Source organism: Phyllobates terribilis, unplaced genomic scaffold (genome assembly GCF_046119375.1).
Source record: "Phyllobates terribilis strain yellow unplaced genomic scaffold, ASM4611937v1 Scaffold_2__4_contigs__length_985480577, whole genome shotgun sequence".
NCBI classification, from domain to species: domain Eukaryota; kingdom Metazoa; phylum Chordata; class Amphibia; order Anura; family Dendrobatidae; genus Phyllobates; species Phyllobates terribilis.
In genome coordinates this window covers 238,419,577-238,439,079 of record NW_027362762.1, presented here as the reverse complement: position 1 = coordinate 238,439,079, position 19,503 = coordinate 238,419,577, and the positions used below count along the sequence as shown (strand labels likewise).

The window sequence follows — 19,503 nt, the reverse complement described above, 5'->3', positions numbered from 1 at the left end:
TCAGGGAGCACAGTGCAAGTCACAGGGCCCTGTAACGTGCAGGGTGGGGGGGTATTTATGATAATTAAGCATATAGATGGGAATTTGGGGGAATAATAAGCACATAGGCTGGGATTGCTTGGCTTCCCCCGGTTGCCAAGCCTGTACAAAATAGAATTGATTAACGCTTTTCTCTGCAATCTAACCTCTACTATGGGCCATACAGGTATATATAGATTTACTTTTCTATACCCTGTATGGCCATAGTAGCAGTCTGATAACTGTAAAGTGGTGACAGATTCCCTTTAAGACAACTTTGTTGTGCCTATGTCCATTACCTTTAAATCTTTTGAGCTTATGGGACAAGCCTTCCTTGGTTCTTGAACTGCAGTGAACTTTGACTTTTTTAACTCGCCAGAAGGCTAAAAATTCATTTTACCTTTTGGATTTCCTCAAATCAATTGCTGTTCATATAAAATTCCATACTAGAAGGTGACCATCATCATCTTTTCAAAATTGCTTCAAAGCTCTACTTCAATGAACTTCCCTGAAATTCTGCTTTACTTCACTTCAACTTGTCTGCTCCTTAAAAGGATTTTGTACATGTCTTATTCAAGCAGACGACTGAAACGCTACCTCCATATCATTCATTTGTCTGTGCCACGTTCATTTTTCCATGCTCTGATCCACCTAGAGAGATAGTTTATCTTTGATCTCCCCTTTACATTGAGGCAATGTTGTCTTATATTAAAGAGAATCTAGAAAGTGGGTTCATCTGATAGTTAACGTCTAAGGCCAGTACAGGCTTCTTCTTTGTAAAAAACAAAGAAGGGTCTCTGAGACCGCAGGCATAGACTATTAAAGTCTGAATGAAATCAAACTAAAAGACTGTTACCCATTGTCTTTCATTTCAGAGCTATTTTATAAGATTGAAGGTGCTATAATTTTCTCCAAATCTGTGTGGAGCTTATAACTTAATTTGCTACAAAGAGGGCAGCTAATGGAGGACCACCGCGTTCACCTAAAGGTCTCTAAGACTCGACACCGGAAAAGCCTAATTTTGGTCCCATTCTTCTCTCCTTTTTAGTCCCCATGGTTTGAAGAACTACTGAAATCCATTTCTGTTTCTACTGGTGGCCTAAATGGAGACTAGATGTTAAATAATTTGTGGCATCTTATCTTCCATGTCAGTACATACCCATGTACCTTTATGTTCTTCAGCCTCTTTTTATACCATCAGAACTTTGGGATCAAATTTCTATGTACTTTGTTAGTGATCCTCTGCAGTGCAAGAATTAGCTACCATATGGTCTTGTTGGATTGATTCTACAAGGTATCCTGTATCGTAGTATTTTTTTCCTTTACCAAGCTGGCCCAAGTGTTCTTCAAAGAAATCTTATGGTTCTACGAACTTCCCACTTATTTAGTGTCTGACTGTGGTGTGCAGGTAGTTTCCAGGTTCTGATGGGTACTCTTCAACAGTTTAAAAATCTTTTTACACTTGTCAAATGCCTATCAATCTTAAAGTAATTGGTAATCAATTTATTGCCCTCAACATACACATTTTCTCAAACTCTCATCAAGGTATTTGGCCAGATTTGCTTCCTTAGGCCAAATTAGCTCATAAAAGTTCATGAGTCGTCAGGAGAATCTCCCTTTGTCACAGTATATGTTCACGAGCCTCATCTTTCTCTGCCAATCACATTCAAAAGTCAACTTCCTGTTGTGAACAGTATCTCACAGGACATCTATGACATCTGTATTTAGGTGCAATCCAATGTGGCAGCATCAGCAGCTGCCAAAGTGAAAAGTGCTGATAAACCCTGCCGACCTGTCCTCACTTCTCACCTGGTGATGGTTTGGCGTGCCTCCAAAAACATCTGTTTATTAAAACTCTTAAGAAACTAGCTCCCAAGTTCATTAGTCTATTCCAGATTATTCAGCAAATCGATCAGGCTACTTTCTGTTTGGATAGTATCTTCAATGTTAAAAATGGCAAATGTTTTTCATATCGTCTTGCTATGTCCTCTCATTTTCAATGAATTCCTACTGTCAAGATAGCTTTAGCTTTTGCCTCTGATCCTGACATGAAGTACGAGATTAAACGAATTCTTGACTGTAAGAAAGTTTGTGAGAACCTCTAATACTTGATAGACTGTGAGGTCCCAAAAAGTGATGCTGAGTCTATAAAAAAGGATATTAATGCTCAAATCTTGCTCATGAGATTTCATGCCAACCAGCTTCTTTCTTCTGTTACAAACTCTTCTTAAGAGTCCCTAAACGAGAGGTTATTTTACTCACCGATCCCGGTACAAGAGCCAGCCTGATTCCATTCTCCTATTGACCACCTCCCTTTTCAGTAGTCCACTCAGAGTTTCCCAGGTAACCCGACAAATGCCTCTAACATCTCTCTAGGATTTTTAAGTCCACCTTTGGTAGTGGTAAGTTGCTTGGGTATTAAATAGCATTGTCCACAGTTGCCTCAGGTTGGTCAGTTTTCATTAAAATCACTTTGCTGAGCTCAAGCCGGTTGTCTATTGTTTACTTTTCTATTACTGTCTACCATGTTACAACCAGCATTGTTTCCAAGCACCATTTAGCTTACAAGTTGTTGTCCACATCAACCTCTTGGTTCACACGTTGCCAACTCCTTGCAACTGTTTCCAGTCCTGCTCACATATGGCTTTTACAATCAAGGTCGTACAACTCTTAAAGGGCGTTTCCAGTTTGCATTTACTTTTGTGTTACATCACTGTTATTAACCAATGTCCTGAAGGAAGATACTAGACTGCAATTCTGTGACTAACTGCTTCTCTGCCGCAAGATACAAATTTTCTGTACAAATACTGTTCCTATGTGTGTAGCCACACACTTGCCTCAGTTTTCTGTTACCTGCTCCTTGTTTGTCTGACGTCCTGCTAGCCTGGTCCTCACTGATCCACCTGTTGTGCATCAAGACCCACTCTGCTACACCATTGCCTTTGTGTCCGTGCTTCTGACCCAGACCTATGGCTTAGGTCTCACCAGGTAAGACATTAACAACAGTTAGGTGCTGATGATCAAATGGCCTTAATGAAGTGTTTATCAGTGAGTATGCCCATCTCTTTAAAAGCAGAGGTTTTGTTAGTTTGCTCATTTGGTATATTCAGGCATTTTAACACAATACCAAGGAGTAAAAACAACAGCAATAATCTTAAAGAAGTATTTTTTGCTGCCTATCAATCTGGAAAGGGTTATAAGGCCATTTTCAAACAATTTGGAATCCATCATTCTACAGTGAATAAGATTATTCACAGTGGAAAACATTTAAGACAGTTGACAATTTTCCGAGGAGTGGACATCACAGCAAATTAAACCCCATGCCAAACCATGCAATGCTCAGAGAAATTGCAGAAAACGCAACAGCTACAGCTCAGACTCTAAACATCTCAGCATGTTAAATTTTCAAATTCATGACTGTACAATTAAAAAGACTGAACAAGTATGGCCTGTTTGGAAGGGTTAACCAGGAGAAATCCTCTTCTCTCTCCAAAGAAAAAGGCAATATGACTAACGTTTACAAAGTTGCATCTGAACAAACCACAAGATTTCTGGAACAGGGTCCTTTGGACAGATGATACCAAAGTGGAGATTCTTGGTTATAATGCCCTGTGCCACGCTTGGTGAAAACCAGATATCGCATATCATCACAAACTTCTTAGACCAATTGTAAAGCACGAAGGTGGAGGGATGATGATATAAGCTTGTTTTCTAGCCACAGGACCTGGGCATCTGGCAGTCATTGACAACCATGGACTCGTCTGTATACCAAAGTATTTTAGAGATGTATGTGAGGACATCAGTCTAAGGCCACGGCCCTACTATCAGTATTCGGTCAGTATTTTTTCTCAGGAGTGGGAGACAAACCAGGTGAGGAACAATCAGAGAAAAGGAATAATAGAAAACGTCACCAATTCTGCATTTATTACCCACTCCTGGTTTTGGCTCCCACTCTTGATAAAAAATACTGACAGAATACTGATCAAATACTGATAGTTGGGCCACGGCCTTAAAGCCAAAATTTGGCTGAAACTGGGCCTTGTAACAGGACAATGATCTCAAGCACACCTGCAAATGTACATCACAAATGACTGAAAAATGAAAATGTGTTGCAAATGAAAAGAAAGGTGTTGCAAAGTTTTGACCTTAGCCCAATTTAAATGCTGTGAAAGTACCTTAAGAGAACTGTGCATTATGCACCAAATTTCAAGTCCTGATTTTCTGGCAAGTTAAACATGGACTATAGTACAACATGAAGCATTTGTCATCTTTTGGCAGTCTACAGATGACCCTCTAGTTATTGTCTCCTTGGAATCTTAGGATAGAGATGGCCTTACATCAGTTGCCTGTTGAGGCCAACTACTCGTATATATTAGGATTTTGTTGTGATGAGCCTGTTTAATAAATTTTGACAATACTTAGGCTCTAAATGTATTTATTTTTTCTCTAAAGTAAGACAATGAACAACTACATTTGATCACTCCCTGCATCTAATCTGGACACTTGCTGATTCCTGGACTTGAAAGTTGGCATCTGGCAAAGATTACTGAATTTTTGAATCTATTAAATTAAATTTTTTATTTGTGTAGTGTAAGTGGTATGTGTGAACTTAAATTTATTTTTAGTTTGTAGTCTCAGAGATTTTAGCTAGAGACCAAAAAGAGCTAATGTGTGCCAGGACTATAGTGAATGCAATTATTTATTTTTAAACAATGAATAATAAAAACATATATAAATATCCAACAACAGAAGTAATAAATTGGAGGGTGAACTAATGAGGAAGCCCTAATGATAAGAAGGCACCAATCCCTTAAATAAAATAGTAAAACTAGGGAGAGGTACAGTACAGACCAAAAGTTTGGACACACCTTCTCATTTAAAGATTTTTCTGTATTTTCATGACTATGAAAATTGTACATTCACACTGAAGGCATCAGAACTATGAATTAACACATGTGGAATTATATACTTAACAAAAAAGTGTGAAACAACTGAAAATATGTCTTATATTCTAGGTTCTTCAAAGTAGCCACCTTTTGCTTTGATGACTGTTTTGGACACTCTTGGCATTCTCTTGATGAGCTTCAAGAGGTAGTCACCGGAAATGGTTTTCACTTCACAGGCGTGCCCTGTCAGGTTTAATAAGTGGGATTTCTTGCCTTATAAATGGGGTTGGGACCATCAGTTGTGTTGTGCAGAAGTCTGGTGGATACACAGCTGATAGTCCATTGAATAGACTGTTAGAATTTGTATTATGGCAAGAAAAAAGCAGCTAAGTAAAGAAAAACGAGTGGCCATCATTACTTTAAGAAATGAAGGTCAGTCAGTCCGAAAAATTGGGAAAACTTTGAAAGTGTCCCCAAGTGCAGTTGCAAAAACCATCAAACGCTACAAAGAAACTGCCTCACATGAGGACCGCCCCAGGAAAGGAAGACCAAGAGTCACCTCTGCTTCTGAGGATAAGTTTATCCGAGTCACCAGCCTGAGAAATCGCAGGTTAACAGCAGCTCAGATTAGAGACCAGGTCAATGCCACACAGAGTTCTAGCAGCAGACACATCTCTACAACAACTGTCAAGAGGAGACTTTGTGCAGCAGGCCTTCATGGTAAAATAGCTGCTAGGAAACCACTGCTAAGGACAGGTAACAAGCAGAAGAGACTTGTTTGGGCTAAATAACACAAGGAATGGACATTAGACCAGTGGAAATCTGTGCTTTGGTCTGATGAGTCCAAATTTGAGATCTTTGGTTCCAACCACCGTGTCTTTGTGCGACGCAGAAAAGGTGAACGGATGGACTCTACATGCCTCTTTCCCACCGTGAAGCATGGAGGAGGAGGTGTGATGGTGTGGGGGTGCTTTGCTGGTGACACTGTTGGGGATTTATTCAAAATTGAAGGCATACTGAACCAGAATGGCTACCACAGCATCTTGCAGCGGCATGCTATTCCATCCGGTTTGCGTTTAGTTGGACCATCATTTATTTTTCAACAGGACAATGACCCCAAACACACCTCCAGGCTGTGTAAGGGCTATTTGACCAAGAAAAAGAGTGATGGGGTGCTACGCCAGATGACCTGGCCTCCACAGTCACCAGACCTGAACCCAATCGAGATGGTTTGGGGTGAGCTGGACCGCAGAGTGAAGGCAAAAGGGCAAACAAGTGCTAAGCATCTCTGGGAACTCCTTCAAGATTGTTGGAAGACCATTTCCGGTGACTACCTCTTGAAGCTCATCAAGAGAATGCCAAGAGTGTGCAAAGCAGTCATCAAAGCAAAAGGTGGCTACTTTGAAGAACCTAGAATATAAGACATATTTTCAGTTGTTTTACACTTTTTTGTTAAGTATATAATTCCACATGTGTTAATTCATAGTTTTGATGCCTTCAGTGTGACTGTGCAATTTTCATAGTCATGAAAATACAGAAAAATCTTTAAATAAGAAGGTGTGTCCAAACTTTTGGTCTGTACTGTATATAATTGTATAAGTAATTAATAGGAAAGTAATATCACATATATATCCACACAGTATATAAGACTGGAGTGCCAAATAAAGTAATTCCCAGACATTGATTCAAAAGTTCAAAAAGTGCATGCAGTAAACGGAGGTTCACCCACCCAATACCTGACGCGCGTTTCACAAATGAATGAAGTTTTAGTGAAAAACGCACACCGGGTGTTTGGTAAAGATAAAGTGGTTGTCGTGTATGATCCAGCCATCAATATAATAGGAGCATTCAAAAAAACACTGCAGGAATCCGTCATCAGCCAGTATCTATCTATCCTTTAACATTTCAGAGTCCAACATACCTGACTGAGTTAATGTATGTATTGGGCAACGGATTGGGCATCAACTGTCAGGATCCCTTTAAATGTTATTTAGTATTCTGCGCTGAAATCTGCAGTAAATACAACACAAAGTCCTAATAATTCCACAGCAAAATACTGGAACAAAATCCTTGACTAATACCTTATTGCAACTAGAATTGCCCTGTATAAGCCCAACCAAACGGTTTTATTTTTTTTTGGGTGGTTTTTGATCTATTCGTATAGTGTCAAATCATAATAATCTTTTTATTCATCAGTTTTGGCTGACTGCAATTTACATTACCAAATCTTACTTAAACAATATAAGAAATGTTTGCCAGAATGATGAAGAATCGCAAAACATAACTTGTCAATATAATACCAAAGAGAACAATGAAGATCTGTTTTTAAGGAAAATAAAACTTCACCACTTTTTGACAGAGACAATAGTAAATGGAAAGGTCAGAAGGCTTCCTAATGTTACATCCCTTACTGCTAAATGTGAAATCTAAATATTGTAAATGAACATGCAAGTCTGAAATAATTCATAATCCAGCAATTAATATTTTATTTCATGGCCATGAAAAGTGCATTAATAGTTTTAAAAGCACATATTTATTACAAAGGGAATGGGACCTTGTGGTATAATTCATAAATAACCAAGCAGACATGCTGCCATTACACTTATTAATAGTCTCATTGGTAGCTTTAAAGACACTCGTTCCCTAATGCTAACAAATGTTTATCCATTAAAGAGTATGTTAATTTACAATTCATAAAATGGCTTATGAGCAAAACTTAAAGTGGACCTAGCACCTGATTTAACAATAGAAATTGGATATATTAAATATTTTAGACCTGAAAAAAATGTTGTATTTACTTTGAAAATCCATGGCAAGATGATTGTATAATCCTTTGACCATTGAACTCATTCCGCACTCACCTAGCCTGAATAATATCTCCTCAGTGTCCCTCCTCCCTGCTGCTGCATAGATTTCACACTCTGTAGAAGCTGCTCACTATAAGTATTTGAAGGGGTTGTCCCCTTTCATGTACTTTTAGCCCACAGGACCAACGCTGCCTCTACACCGCTGCACCAGTCTATCAGCTGCAGTTGTAATGTCACATTGTCACTACTGCAGACAATCAACAGAGATGGGGGCGCAGGTGAAGCAGCAGCACTGGCCCAGGGGATGGTTAATAACGCTCAGTTTGTTACCTTACACATTACTGAGCCAGTGAGTAAAAAAACTGAAAGGAGGCAAGCAATTTAATATATGTATAATGTTTGTTTTGGTAAATCTGGTCAAAGATTTGCTATATCTGGTATGGAAAGTAGGTTTACAATTGTTTTTGTGTTTTCTCCTAACCCCCCCCCCCAACATTTTTCCTTTTTAGTCATCAAATAAAAAGCAGCATTGCTACCACAAAAAAAGTTCTAAAAAAAATGCTTTTATGGAAAACTACTTGGTTTTTACATTGACGTAATTGAGGAACACTATATCGCTTTTGACTGTGTTATAGGTGATAACATTGTGTTTTTAATTTATTCATACATTTCTAGGATGAACATAAGTCACAGCAAAATAAACAGTTTTGGGGAAAATTCTAGTGTTTACGAACATAGTCATGTCAGGAGAGCTGACAGATTACCCCTCATCTGTTTAATATATATAATGTGTGTGTGTGTGTGTATATGAATGTGTGTATGTATGTATGTGTATATATATATTACACACACACTGGGGAAATAAGTATTTGATGCACTGGCGATTTTGCAAGTTTTCCCACCTACAAAGAATGGAGAGGTCTGTAATTTTTATCGTAGGTACACTTCTACTGTGAGAGACAAAATCTAAAAATAAAAAACAGAAAATCACATTGTATGATTTTTAAGCAAGAATTCTGGCACTCACAGACCTTTTAGTCTTTCTTTAAGAAGCCTTCCTACTGTGCACTCATTACCTATATTAATTGCGCCTGTTTGAACTCTTTACCTATATAAAAGACACCTGTCCACACTCAATCAATCACACTCCAACCTCTCCACCAGGGCCAAGACCAAAGAGCTGTCTAAGGACACCAGGGACAAAATTGTAGACCTGCGCAAGACTGGGATGGGCCACGGGACAATAGGCAAGCATCTTGCTGAGAAGGCATCAACTGTTGGCACAATTATTAGAAAATGGAAGAAACACAAAATGACTATTAATCTTCCTTGGTATGGGGCTCCATGCAAGATCTTGCCTCATGGAGTAAGGATCATTCTGAGAAAGGTCAGGAATCAGCCCAGAACTACATGGGAGGACCTGGTCAATGACCTGAAGAAAGCTGGGACCACATTCTCAAACATTACTGTTAGTAACACACTACACCGTCATGGATTAAAATCCTGCAGGGCGCGCAAAGTCACCCTGCTCATGCCAGCTCATGTCCAGGCCTGTTGGAAGCTTGCCAATGACCATCTGTATGATCCAGAGGAGGCATGGGAGAAGGTCATGTGATCAGATGACACCAGAATAGAACTTTTTGATATCAACTCCACTCGCCGTGTTTGGAGGAAGAAGGATGAGTGCAACCCCAAGAATACCATCCCAACTGTGACGCATGGTGGGGGAAACATCATACTTTGGGGGTGCTTTTCTGCAAAGGGGACAGGACGAGTGCACTGTATTGAGGGGAGGATGGATGAGGTCATGTATCGTGAGATTTTGGCTAACAATCTCCTCCCATCAGAGTATTGAAGATGGTTCGTGGCTGGGTCTTCCAGCATGACAATGACCAGAAACACACAGCAGGGGCAACTAAGGAGTGGCTCTGTAAGAAGGAAATCAAGGTCCTGGAGTGTCCTAGCCAGTCTCCAGACCTGAACCCAATAGAAAATCTTTGGCGGGAGCTGAAACTCAATGTTACCCAGCAACAGCCCCGAAATCTGAAAGATCTGGAGAAGATCTGTATGGAGGAGTGGGCCAAAATTCCTGCGGCAGTGTGTGCAAGCTTGATCAAGAACTAAAGAGAAATGTCTGACCTCTGTAATTGCAAACAATGGTTTCTATGTCAAATATTAAGTTCTGTTTTTCTATTGTATCAAATACTTATTTCATGCAATAAAATGCAAATTAATTATGTAAAAATCATACAATGTGACTTTCTGGATTTTTTATTTTTTTTTTAAATTGTCTCTCACAGTTGAACTGTACCTACGCTAAAAATTACAGACCTCTCCATTCTTTGTAGGTGGGAAAAATTGCAAAATCAGCAGTGTATCAAATACTTATTTACCCCACTGTAAACCAGCATAAAACCACACACAAACTTAAAGTACAAAATGGCTTTTCAAACCATGGTCGGACGCTTGGTGCACCTTCTGCTAGACCAAACAGTTCAGTGCAGATTTCTACCTACTTGTTTTGCATCTCCACCCTTCTTTTCTCTAACGGAAACCTGTCATGTGAAAAAAAAAACACAACCTGCAGATATCTGGTTAATCTGCAGGGTTATAGCTTTCTGAAGCAGTATGGCTGCCAGACTGAAATCCTGGCTACCAGGAGGAAATTAACTTTATTCCTCCCGGCAGCCTTCTGCTTTCAGTCAGAGGCGCAGCTTAAGTCACCGCTCAGTTCATAGTGAGAGGCGGCTGTAACCATGCCCTGTCACTAAGTGACAGCCGAGTCAGCACTGTAAAGCCGGTGGTCAGTCAGTGCTGGGGCGTACTTACTCAGTACATAGAAACTGGGGAAAGCTGGAGGCTGCCGGGAGGAATAAACTTAATTTCTCCCAGTAGCCAGGCTTTCAGAGTGACAGCGGAGTCAGAACTCTTATTAACTTGTAAATTAACCCTATATCTTCAGGCTAATAGTGTTTTATTTCACATGACAGGTTTCCTTAAATTACAGGTCTGACTTTACAGAAGTAAAATGATATAGGAGAGTGATAGCAGACAAGTGTTACGTCACCCGGTGGCACTTGTGGATTAGTGGACCCACTGTGCCACTGGGCCGGGTCTGCCTAGGTAGGGGCATAGCTAAGCGGCTATCTGGTGCTCACTGCCGCTCCAGATGGAGGAAACAGGCTGGGCTGCAGGTAGCCGTTGGTACCACTCCTAGGCAGATGCCGGTACTGCTGTAGCTGACCCCCGGAGTCAGGTTAGCTGACACAGACTAGGGCTCCGTTCAGACTAGTAGGTTCAGGTTTATTGCAGAATGGTTACTGACACGGAGACTCAGGCGGATACTTCTGGGATAGGTTGAAGCAGTCCGGATACTCTGATAGGGAAATGTTTAGACACTGGCTGTATCGGGACCAGGGGGCAATGTTCAGGGAACTGGCCAGACCAGAACCAGGGGACTTCAGGAGCAGGAATTGCTGCACCAGGACCAGGGGATAATGTTCTGTGCTCTGGCCACACCTGGACCAGGGGACTTTGGAAACAGAACTGGCCACACAAGGACCGATGGACAATGTTCGGGGCACTTGCCACACTAGGAACAGGGGACTTCGGGAACAGGACACTGGCCACACCAGGACCAGAGGACCTAACAACTCACTAGTAGGGGAGACTACATACTAATGAGAGCTGTTGCTCTGGTGACTCCCTAAGGGAGAGGGAGTCTTTTATACAGGATGATTCTCAGCAATAGGCTGAGAGCCATCCAGCCGGTATACTAATTATACTAAATGCCTCTCAGCTAAAGGCTGAGGGCATTTCGCTATGTGCGTGTGCTGCCCCTTTAAGAATGGGGAAGCGGTCCCACATGCACACTAGGCGAGCTGCCAGGAAGTGCGGCAGCAGCACAAGCAGGAGACATGCCAGCAGAAGGGGAAAATGCCACGTGGCCGGAGCAGTGAGTATGCCAGCGCCCTTGCATGGAGGGAGAAGGGAAACCATGCAGGCGAGCTGGCAATGGTGTTACAACAAGTAGGGGGGAAGGTGCTCTGAACTGTTCGGCCACAGAGTGCATGTGCTTGTTTGGTTTGAGAAGTCACTTTGTGCTGACAGACTCCATTTAACATTTGAACAATTGTAGCAATTTGCCACATTGTGTTACAAAGCGTGAACCGGACCAAAGGTATGTTACCGCAGTATTGTTGTCACCGCAGAAAGTTGTCTGGAAACTGGTATTTTGGAGGTTAATTCTCTAGTATTCTGATCTTTCCAACAATATCTGGCTACTGTTACAGAAACTGTTTGATATTTTTATCTTCTTAGCACCTGTAAGAAAACTTGAGTGGTGGTATTATCTGCATTTCAGCCCCAACTCACTGCATGACAGCTCCATAGTAAGGTGATTGTTACAAACATGACAGCTGATATACCTCCTTGTTTAATTTGTATTGTAATAGATACAAAGACTAGTTGTATCTTCAAATGCTTTTTAAGTTACTATTCATGATGGCGTGCACTGCTTAATTTAAATGGTAAGGTAAAAGTTTCCAAGGATTTTTTAAGGGTACAAGTTTCTCATAACATGCCTTCAAATGCCAATACTTTTTAGCTTAATGTATAATTGTTAGTACCACATTTATATTAGTTTATATAGTGTGTATCTATGTGCAGTATTGTGCAAAGTTTTAAGATTACTTTCCAAAATACAAGCATTAATAGTCTTTTATCAATGAAAATGCAAAGTAAATGAACTTTATAATTGTTTTGACCGCCCTTTGCCTTTAAAGCAGCAGCAATTCTTTTAGGTACACTTGCACAAGGTCACAGATTTTGTTTAGTTGTACAAATAACCAATTATACCAAACAGGTCATAATTATCATTTTCAAATGTAGGTTCAAACTGTCATTAACTGAAACAGAAACAGCAATTTAGGAAGTTTGAAACTGGATGAGGAGCAGCCAAACTCTGCTACAAAGTGAGAAGGTGGAAGACAGTTTTATGACTCAGGTCATAGACCATGGCAAGACAGAGCACAACAATAAGACACAAGGTATTTCTACTGTATCAGCAAGGTTTCTTAGAGCCAAAGATTTAAAAGTAAACTTTCAATATGTGCTGCTAAAGCACTGTTGAAGAAGCATCTAAAAATGGACAATCATGAGGACAGTAGGTGCAGTGGCCGGTCAAGGAAACTTGGTGATGAGACACCTCATGCTTCCCTTTTAAATCGAAAGATGTCCAACAGCATCAACATCTCAGTACTGGCAGCAACAAATGGCACCCTGCTACTCCCATTTATTGTTAGGAGAAGTCTGTCCAGAAGTGGCTTTCTTGGAAAGAAAAAAATCCATACCTTCGATATAGACATAAGGCCAAGAGACTTGACTATGCACAAAAACATAGGAACTGGTGCAGAAAAATGTCAGCAGGTGCTCTGGACTAAAGTTTCAAAATGTGAAATATTTGGCTGTGACAGAAGGCAGTTTGTTCATCAAAGGGTTGAAGAGCAGTGCAATAATGAGTGTCTGTCTGCAGCAACATTGATGCATGGACGTTCCTTGCAAGTATGGGGCTGTATTTCAGCAAACAGAGTGGGGATTTTGTCAGGACTAGTTGTGTCCTCAATCCTGAGAGCACCATCAGAGAGATCTAATTGTCTCAAATTTATTCTGCAGCGGCACAACAACCTCAAACATACAGCCAATGTCATTAAGAACTATGTTAAGCATAAAGAAGAAAAAGTAGTATTGGAAGTGATGAGCTAGCTCCCACAGAGCCCTTATAATATTAGGACTGTCCCATAAGGGTTGCCGTGACGTGGCGGGATGGCTTTTACATTATTTTGATCAAAATTTATGTTAACTAAATACCCTTTATTATTTATCATTATTTTTATGCACTTTGCGATTCATCCATTTACCTTTTGGGTATTTGTGTATTGTGCTTTTGTCTTTGGTATTATCCTGTCTGTGTGGATTACATGAAGAGACAGAAGGATTTGCAGAACCCAACGTCCACAAAAGATCTGTGGTTACTTCTCCAAGATATTTGGAACAACCTCACTGCCGAGTTCTTAAAAAACTGTGTACAACCTAGAAGAATTGATTCTGTTTTGAAGGCAAAGGGTGATCACACTAAATATTGTTTCATTTTTTTTCCTTTTTGTTCACTTTCCATTTTAATTCATAAAGCATTAAGGCTTCTATTTTTAGAGTCATTTTCATCTTGCAGCACTTTTTACCACATCTTCCTAAAACTCTAAATTCTGTGTAAAAGGTAACACTGTAGTTCATGATTTATGTGGCAGGTTATTTCTACATACTGTGTGTTTTCACTTGGTTAGTAAATACCTTAACAGCAATTCACAGTTTCACTGTATGCGCAAGAGAGCAATTTAAAAAGCTGTCACGAATGTACGAAAACATGGAGAAGCTCTATCAAAGTGTCATGGAATATTATGTTCTAGATGCAAAGAAGGTTTCTGTGGAGGAATTCTTCACCGACCTGAATAACTTCAGGACCATGTTTGTGGTGCGTAGTTTTGCACTTTTTATAATCTTTTTTTTTTTCATTACCTATTTATTAAGGAAAAAAAACAACACGGCAGCAGCATCAAGGTTAACAAAGCTGCTGCGTGTCTTCACTGTGTAAAAATAAAAAAGCGACAGAGCAAGACATCAATTGTTATATACACGTAAAAAGGGAAAGCTAAGAAAACGTTAGGAGCTGGAGTCCATTGTAGGATTTTAGCATCATTTAGTTGCGGTGGATCTTGAATAAGTACAGACATTAGGATGATTCACATATAGTATACTAAATTTACTCACAATATTCTCAGGGGACGTGTCTTTCGGCTGCTCTGCATTATTACCCTGTGAGCAATGCCCCCTTGCTAAGACCTTAAAAATTAGACTAAATAAAAAGACCTATATCTCTGAAACCAGTAGATTTTAAAAAAGAAAAAATCTGAATGCTGATGAGAGAGGCATGGAATAAAATGAGCACAAGCTGTCCACATTTGACCTAGTGACAGGTCCTCCATAAGTCTCTCCCTGCAAAGCAGGGTTTCGGCCGCCCATGTAGTTAATCCACACCTCAGCTATTCAGATTAATGAAGACCAGAACCACTAAGAAAATGATTGACACATCATAGTTATATCTTATTTATTTTCGCTTACATATCTCCATTAATTACACCATCATCATCACTGTCCCCATTGGGGCTCACAATATAAATTCCCTATCAGTATGTCTTTGAAGCATGGGAAGAAACCAGTGTATCCGGAGGAAACCCACACATATAAAAATACGCTTTTAAGACAAAAAAACAAACCACCTATTGTTGAATTTCCACATTTTGCTTTACTATACTGTTTGTAGCCTGAGACTGATGACACATGTTATTTCAGAAAGGAGAGCAGAAGGTAAGTAGATGCCAGACCCCAGATGCCGCTAAAATCTAGGGAAACCTAGGGGCTGTAGGAGTTGATTTAGACTGTGGTCATATTGCTGTTCTTAACACAATTTACAAAAAATGTAAATGAAATAACAAAAACAAAATCACTTAAATTAATTTTAATGGTTTTCTCAGTGAGTGGCATTTTTTGAGTGATTTGTTAACATTGCTCCAAGTTGCCGCATACTACAGCTTTATGGGCCTGCTGTATTCTAGTCACATTGCTTCTCTCCTGTGTGTGACACATTGCTTTTCACTTGCTTTAAATGTTGTTCTGCTCTATTTAACAAGAACTATAAGGCTATGGGTAAGCAGTGATGATGAGTGTTCTTCACCACCAGCCCTCCGGCAGCATCTTCAGTCGATTTTGGATGTCTTGCCCCTCAGGAGCATAGAGCATTGCAGATGGGGGGTGCATTAGCCCTCAATTTTATCTGTGCCCTCATTGCATTTTAGCTGGTGGCATATCCTTAGGCAATGATCAAATGCGCTAATGCTATCATGTTATGATAAACTAAGAAACTTCTAAAAAGGTAAGGATTGAAAAGGATCTGATTTTTATGTAAATCTGCGTATTTATAGGCCATAGGTGTAACACTGGAGAATCTACTAGTCCATGCAAAACATAGGCAGTACAAGAGGAAAATCATCCTTGTGTGCCTGGAATATAAAAGAGATCACTGTGGATTAATCTAAGACATGCTGCAGAATTTCACATTGGAAATTACCTGTGCTGCAAATCTTTAAATCCGCGCCATAATAATTAAATTTGTAAATTTTAAATGCAGATTTGATTCCTTTCAATAAATTAAGGGAAAAGTGCAAAATATGCACATATGGAAAATGCACAGATTCACCATGAAGTTGGTGGTGTGTGAACCTACTCTTTCTATTTCTTTGACACTAAAATATATTTTCTCCAAAAAGTTATGACAGCTTGAGGCACGCCCTAGGGAAGAAAAAATGATTGACCACAGCTCTTACAGCAGGCCGGAAGTGGCAATCTATCTGCACTCAGGTGGAAAAAAAGCAATCAGTCTGCAGCCTAGTGGTTAGTACAGTCTGCAGCCTAGTGGTTAGTACAGTCTGCAGCCTAGTGGTTAGTACAGTCTGCAGCCTAGTGGTTAGTACAGTCTGCAGCCTAGTGGTTAGTACAGTCTGCAGCCTAGTGGTTAGTACAGTCTGCAGCCTAGTGGTTAGTACAGTCTGCAGCCTAGTGGTTAGTACAGTCTGCAGCCTAGTGGTTAGTACAGTCTGCAGCCTAGTGGTTAGTACAGTCTGCAGCCTAGTGGTTAGTACAGTCTGCAGCCTAGTGGTTAGTACAGTCTGCAGCCTAGTGGTTAGTACAGTCTGCAGCCTAGTGGTTTGTACAGTCTGCAGCCTAGTGGTTTGTACAGTCTGCAGCCTAGTGGTTAGTACAGTCTGCAGCCTAGTGGTTAGTAAACTGGACTATAAAATTAAATTATTTTAAATAAAATTTAAGTCAGACCGGCATAACCTTGAAAGTAGTTGACTACGTTCAGATTTTCGTCTGTCTCTAATCCGCAATCTTTTCTAGAAAGAACATTCTTGGAACGATTGTCCTTTGTTCTCATTGAACATGAACGGCCAGTCGACTGTGAAAGCTAATGGTGACTAAAAAGCGTATTGCTGTGCCCGCAAAACGATTGTTTATTGCTGTGCCCGCACAAAGGTTGGTTGTTGCTGTGCCCGCACAAAGGTTGGTTGTTGCTGTGCCCGCACAAAGGTTGGTTGTTGCTGTGCCCGCACAACGGTTGGTTGTTGCTGTGCCCGCACAACGGTTGGTTGTTGCTGTGCCCGCACAACGGTTGGTTGTTGCTGTGCCCGCACAACGGTTGGTTGTTGCTGTGCCCGTACAACGGTTGGTTGTTGCTGTGCCCGCACAACGGTTGGTTGTTGCTGTGCCCGCACAACGGTTGGTTGTTGCTGTGCCCGCACAACGGTTGGTTGTTGGATGGACCTGAAGTCACTTCTCAATGTAAGTCTGTTAGAGCCAGAACAATGTTTCATTGGCTTTGTTGAGAACTTGTGACTGTTAGCTGCTGTGACAAGATGGCTTAACAGAATTGGAGCGGCGCCGGTAAGAACAGAAGTCGGCGACTGATAACTATATTACTAGGGGCAGACCACATGGATTAATAATACCACTCGGCGGTGAAACAATAATATAATAATAATTTTTCTTTATATAGTGCTGACATATTCCGCAGCACTTTACAATTAGGTGGGGACATGTACAGACAATGAATTCAATACAAGTTAAGACAGTTTAAACAGTTACATTAGGAGTGAGGTCCTGCTTTCAAGCTTACAATCTACAAGTAAAATTTAAAAAAAAAAAAACACATTAATACAGTTGTGTTTTTTTGCAAATTTTCCCTGTAACTGGGACTGGTATATTAGCCCCAGTTAAAGGAGAAAATCACTCTCTTCTCTGCATAGAAAATCAGTCTGGTTTTCGTAGGCACAGAACACATAATCTCTGGGTCTGGTGGAGGAAGCACAGTAAGTGCTTCCTTATCTGTGTACACAGCTGTTAAACAGTGCTGAGTATACAGTGATAAAGATGGTAGACATGATAATAAATAATGTCTGCCTTCTCTGCAGGGAGTCTAGCTAAATGTGACAGCCAATTTTCTGTCTCAGCAGCTGCACAATGACATGTAGCTGCTCTAGTGACAGTTTAGAACAACAGTGCAGAAAAAAACAAGGAGCGCTCGGACATTTATAGTCTATGGGTGGCTTTGAAGTAGTTAAGAGTACATTTACACTGGCCGATCTGAGCCATTACACGACCACCAATCGGCTACATGTAAGCTGATCGGTGGTCATTTAATAGCTTGACAGACGGGCCGACTGCACTTCCATGCACACAATTCAAGTTAATATGGAAGTTCTGTGCGCATAAAATATCATTGCTCTCGGCAGCACATATCCTTATTTAGGCCTTTTTTCACTGGCTCATAATTGGGTACAAATGTCCCTAGAATTCTAAGCAAGCTGGCATTCGCCTGACCAATGAGCAGAACGCAGTATATGGTCCCATGTAACAGACATACTGATGAGAATAATTGAAGTAATGGTCATTCTGTGCTCATGAAAGTGCAGGCTAATAAATGACCGCCAATCGACTGTCATTTAGTGGCTGCGATAAGGCTGTCTGAATGTAGCTTTACATAATAATCTGTGATGTCGAGAACAATGATTTTTAAGCAGGCTGAGTGATTGGCAGCCCGTTTAGACAGACTGAAAATTGGGAAACTAGGAACGCTCATTCCCAATTATCCTCCAGTGTAAATGCACCCTTAGGAAGAGCCAAGAAAATAAGGGTTTATGAAGCCAATGCCAATACAGATACCAGTTAATGCTATAACCACCTGCGGTGCTGCACCTGTAACATGTGAATATTGGTTGGTAATGCTCACATCATCTGTTTTAACACTATTATCTGCATATACTGATGTTACCTGCCTTGTATAGCGGTATACAGCCAAATTATGAAATATCCCCTAGTCTTAAAGAAATTGCAATATAGACCATAACTAAATGTGTATGTAAAGGAGGCCAGGCTAAATCCATTAGAACAGCACTGTGGGTAAAGAATAAACTTCTTCCTTTCAGGGGAGAAATAAACGCAGCCCATAGCTTAACTGGAAGTCTTGTGTCTGGGAATTTAGCAAGGTTTCATGTTTCAACTTTGGAATAAATTGCATTGAAAACCATTACCGGGGAAGTCATATAATATGCTTTACCCGGTGACAAAATATGGCTTTATCAATAGTCATCCTGCTTTTTGTTCTGCTGATAAGGTTTTATATAAAAGAGGACTTATAAAGTCAATATTATTACCCCGGTGCCCGTCTCTGCTGAGTGTACAAACACAGCAAGTGTAAAAATAATTTACAATTAGCAGATCCGTTTGGAAGATGTGAAGCGCAGACTGGAAATATATGATTGTGCTTTCGGGCATATCAGAATCCATCTGGAGTTTGGGAAAACATTATTTACAATCCATATTATTTTGCAGTCTTTGTCTTTTCCGCCAAGTGCACTGTTTTTTCCCTTAGCCTTTTACATACACAGGAATATTCTGACTGACTCATATAATAAACCATGAACTATAATACAAAAGATTTCTGCCCCGTCAATAATATAAGTGGACTTCTACCATGCTTTACAAATACTAGCCTTCCCACTTTCACCCTAAATCCGCTATTAATATAATTTTGTGCCATACATAATTTCCTGAGAGGAACATAATACGGACACACGGCTGGAGTTCATAGAGCTCAGTGTGTAATGTTCGAATTACGCGAA

The 19,503-nt window shown here is 40.3% G+C and overlaps 1 protein-coding gene across 4 annotated transcripts in view; it reads left to right on the top strand.

Moving 5' to 3' along the window:
* Window positions 1-19,503, top strand: part of DIAPH3 (diaphanous related formin 3) — an 801,864-nt gene that overhangs the window by 511,725 nt on the left and 270,636 nt on the right. For all 4 annotated transcript variants that reach the window (XM_073663944.1, XM_073663945.1, XM_073663943.1 and 1 more), the window contains one exon: window positions 14,077-14,240. In XM_073663944.1, the coding sequence (XP_073520045.1) occupies window positions 14,077-14,240 (164 nt within the window). The remainder of the gene's footprint in view (window positions 1-14,076; window positions 14,241-19,503) is intronic.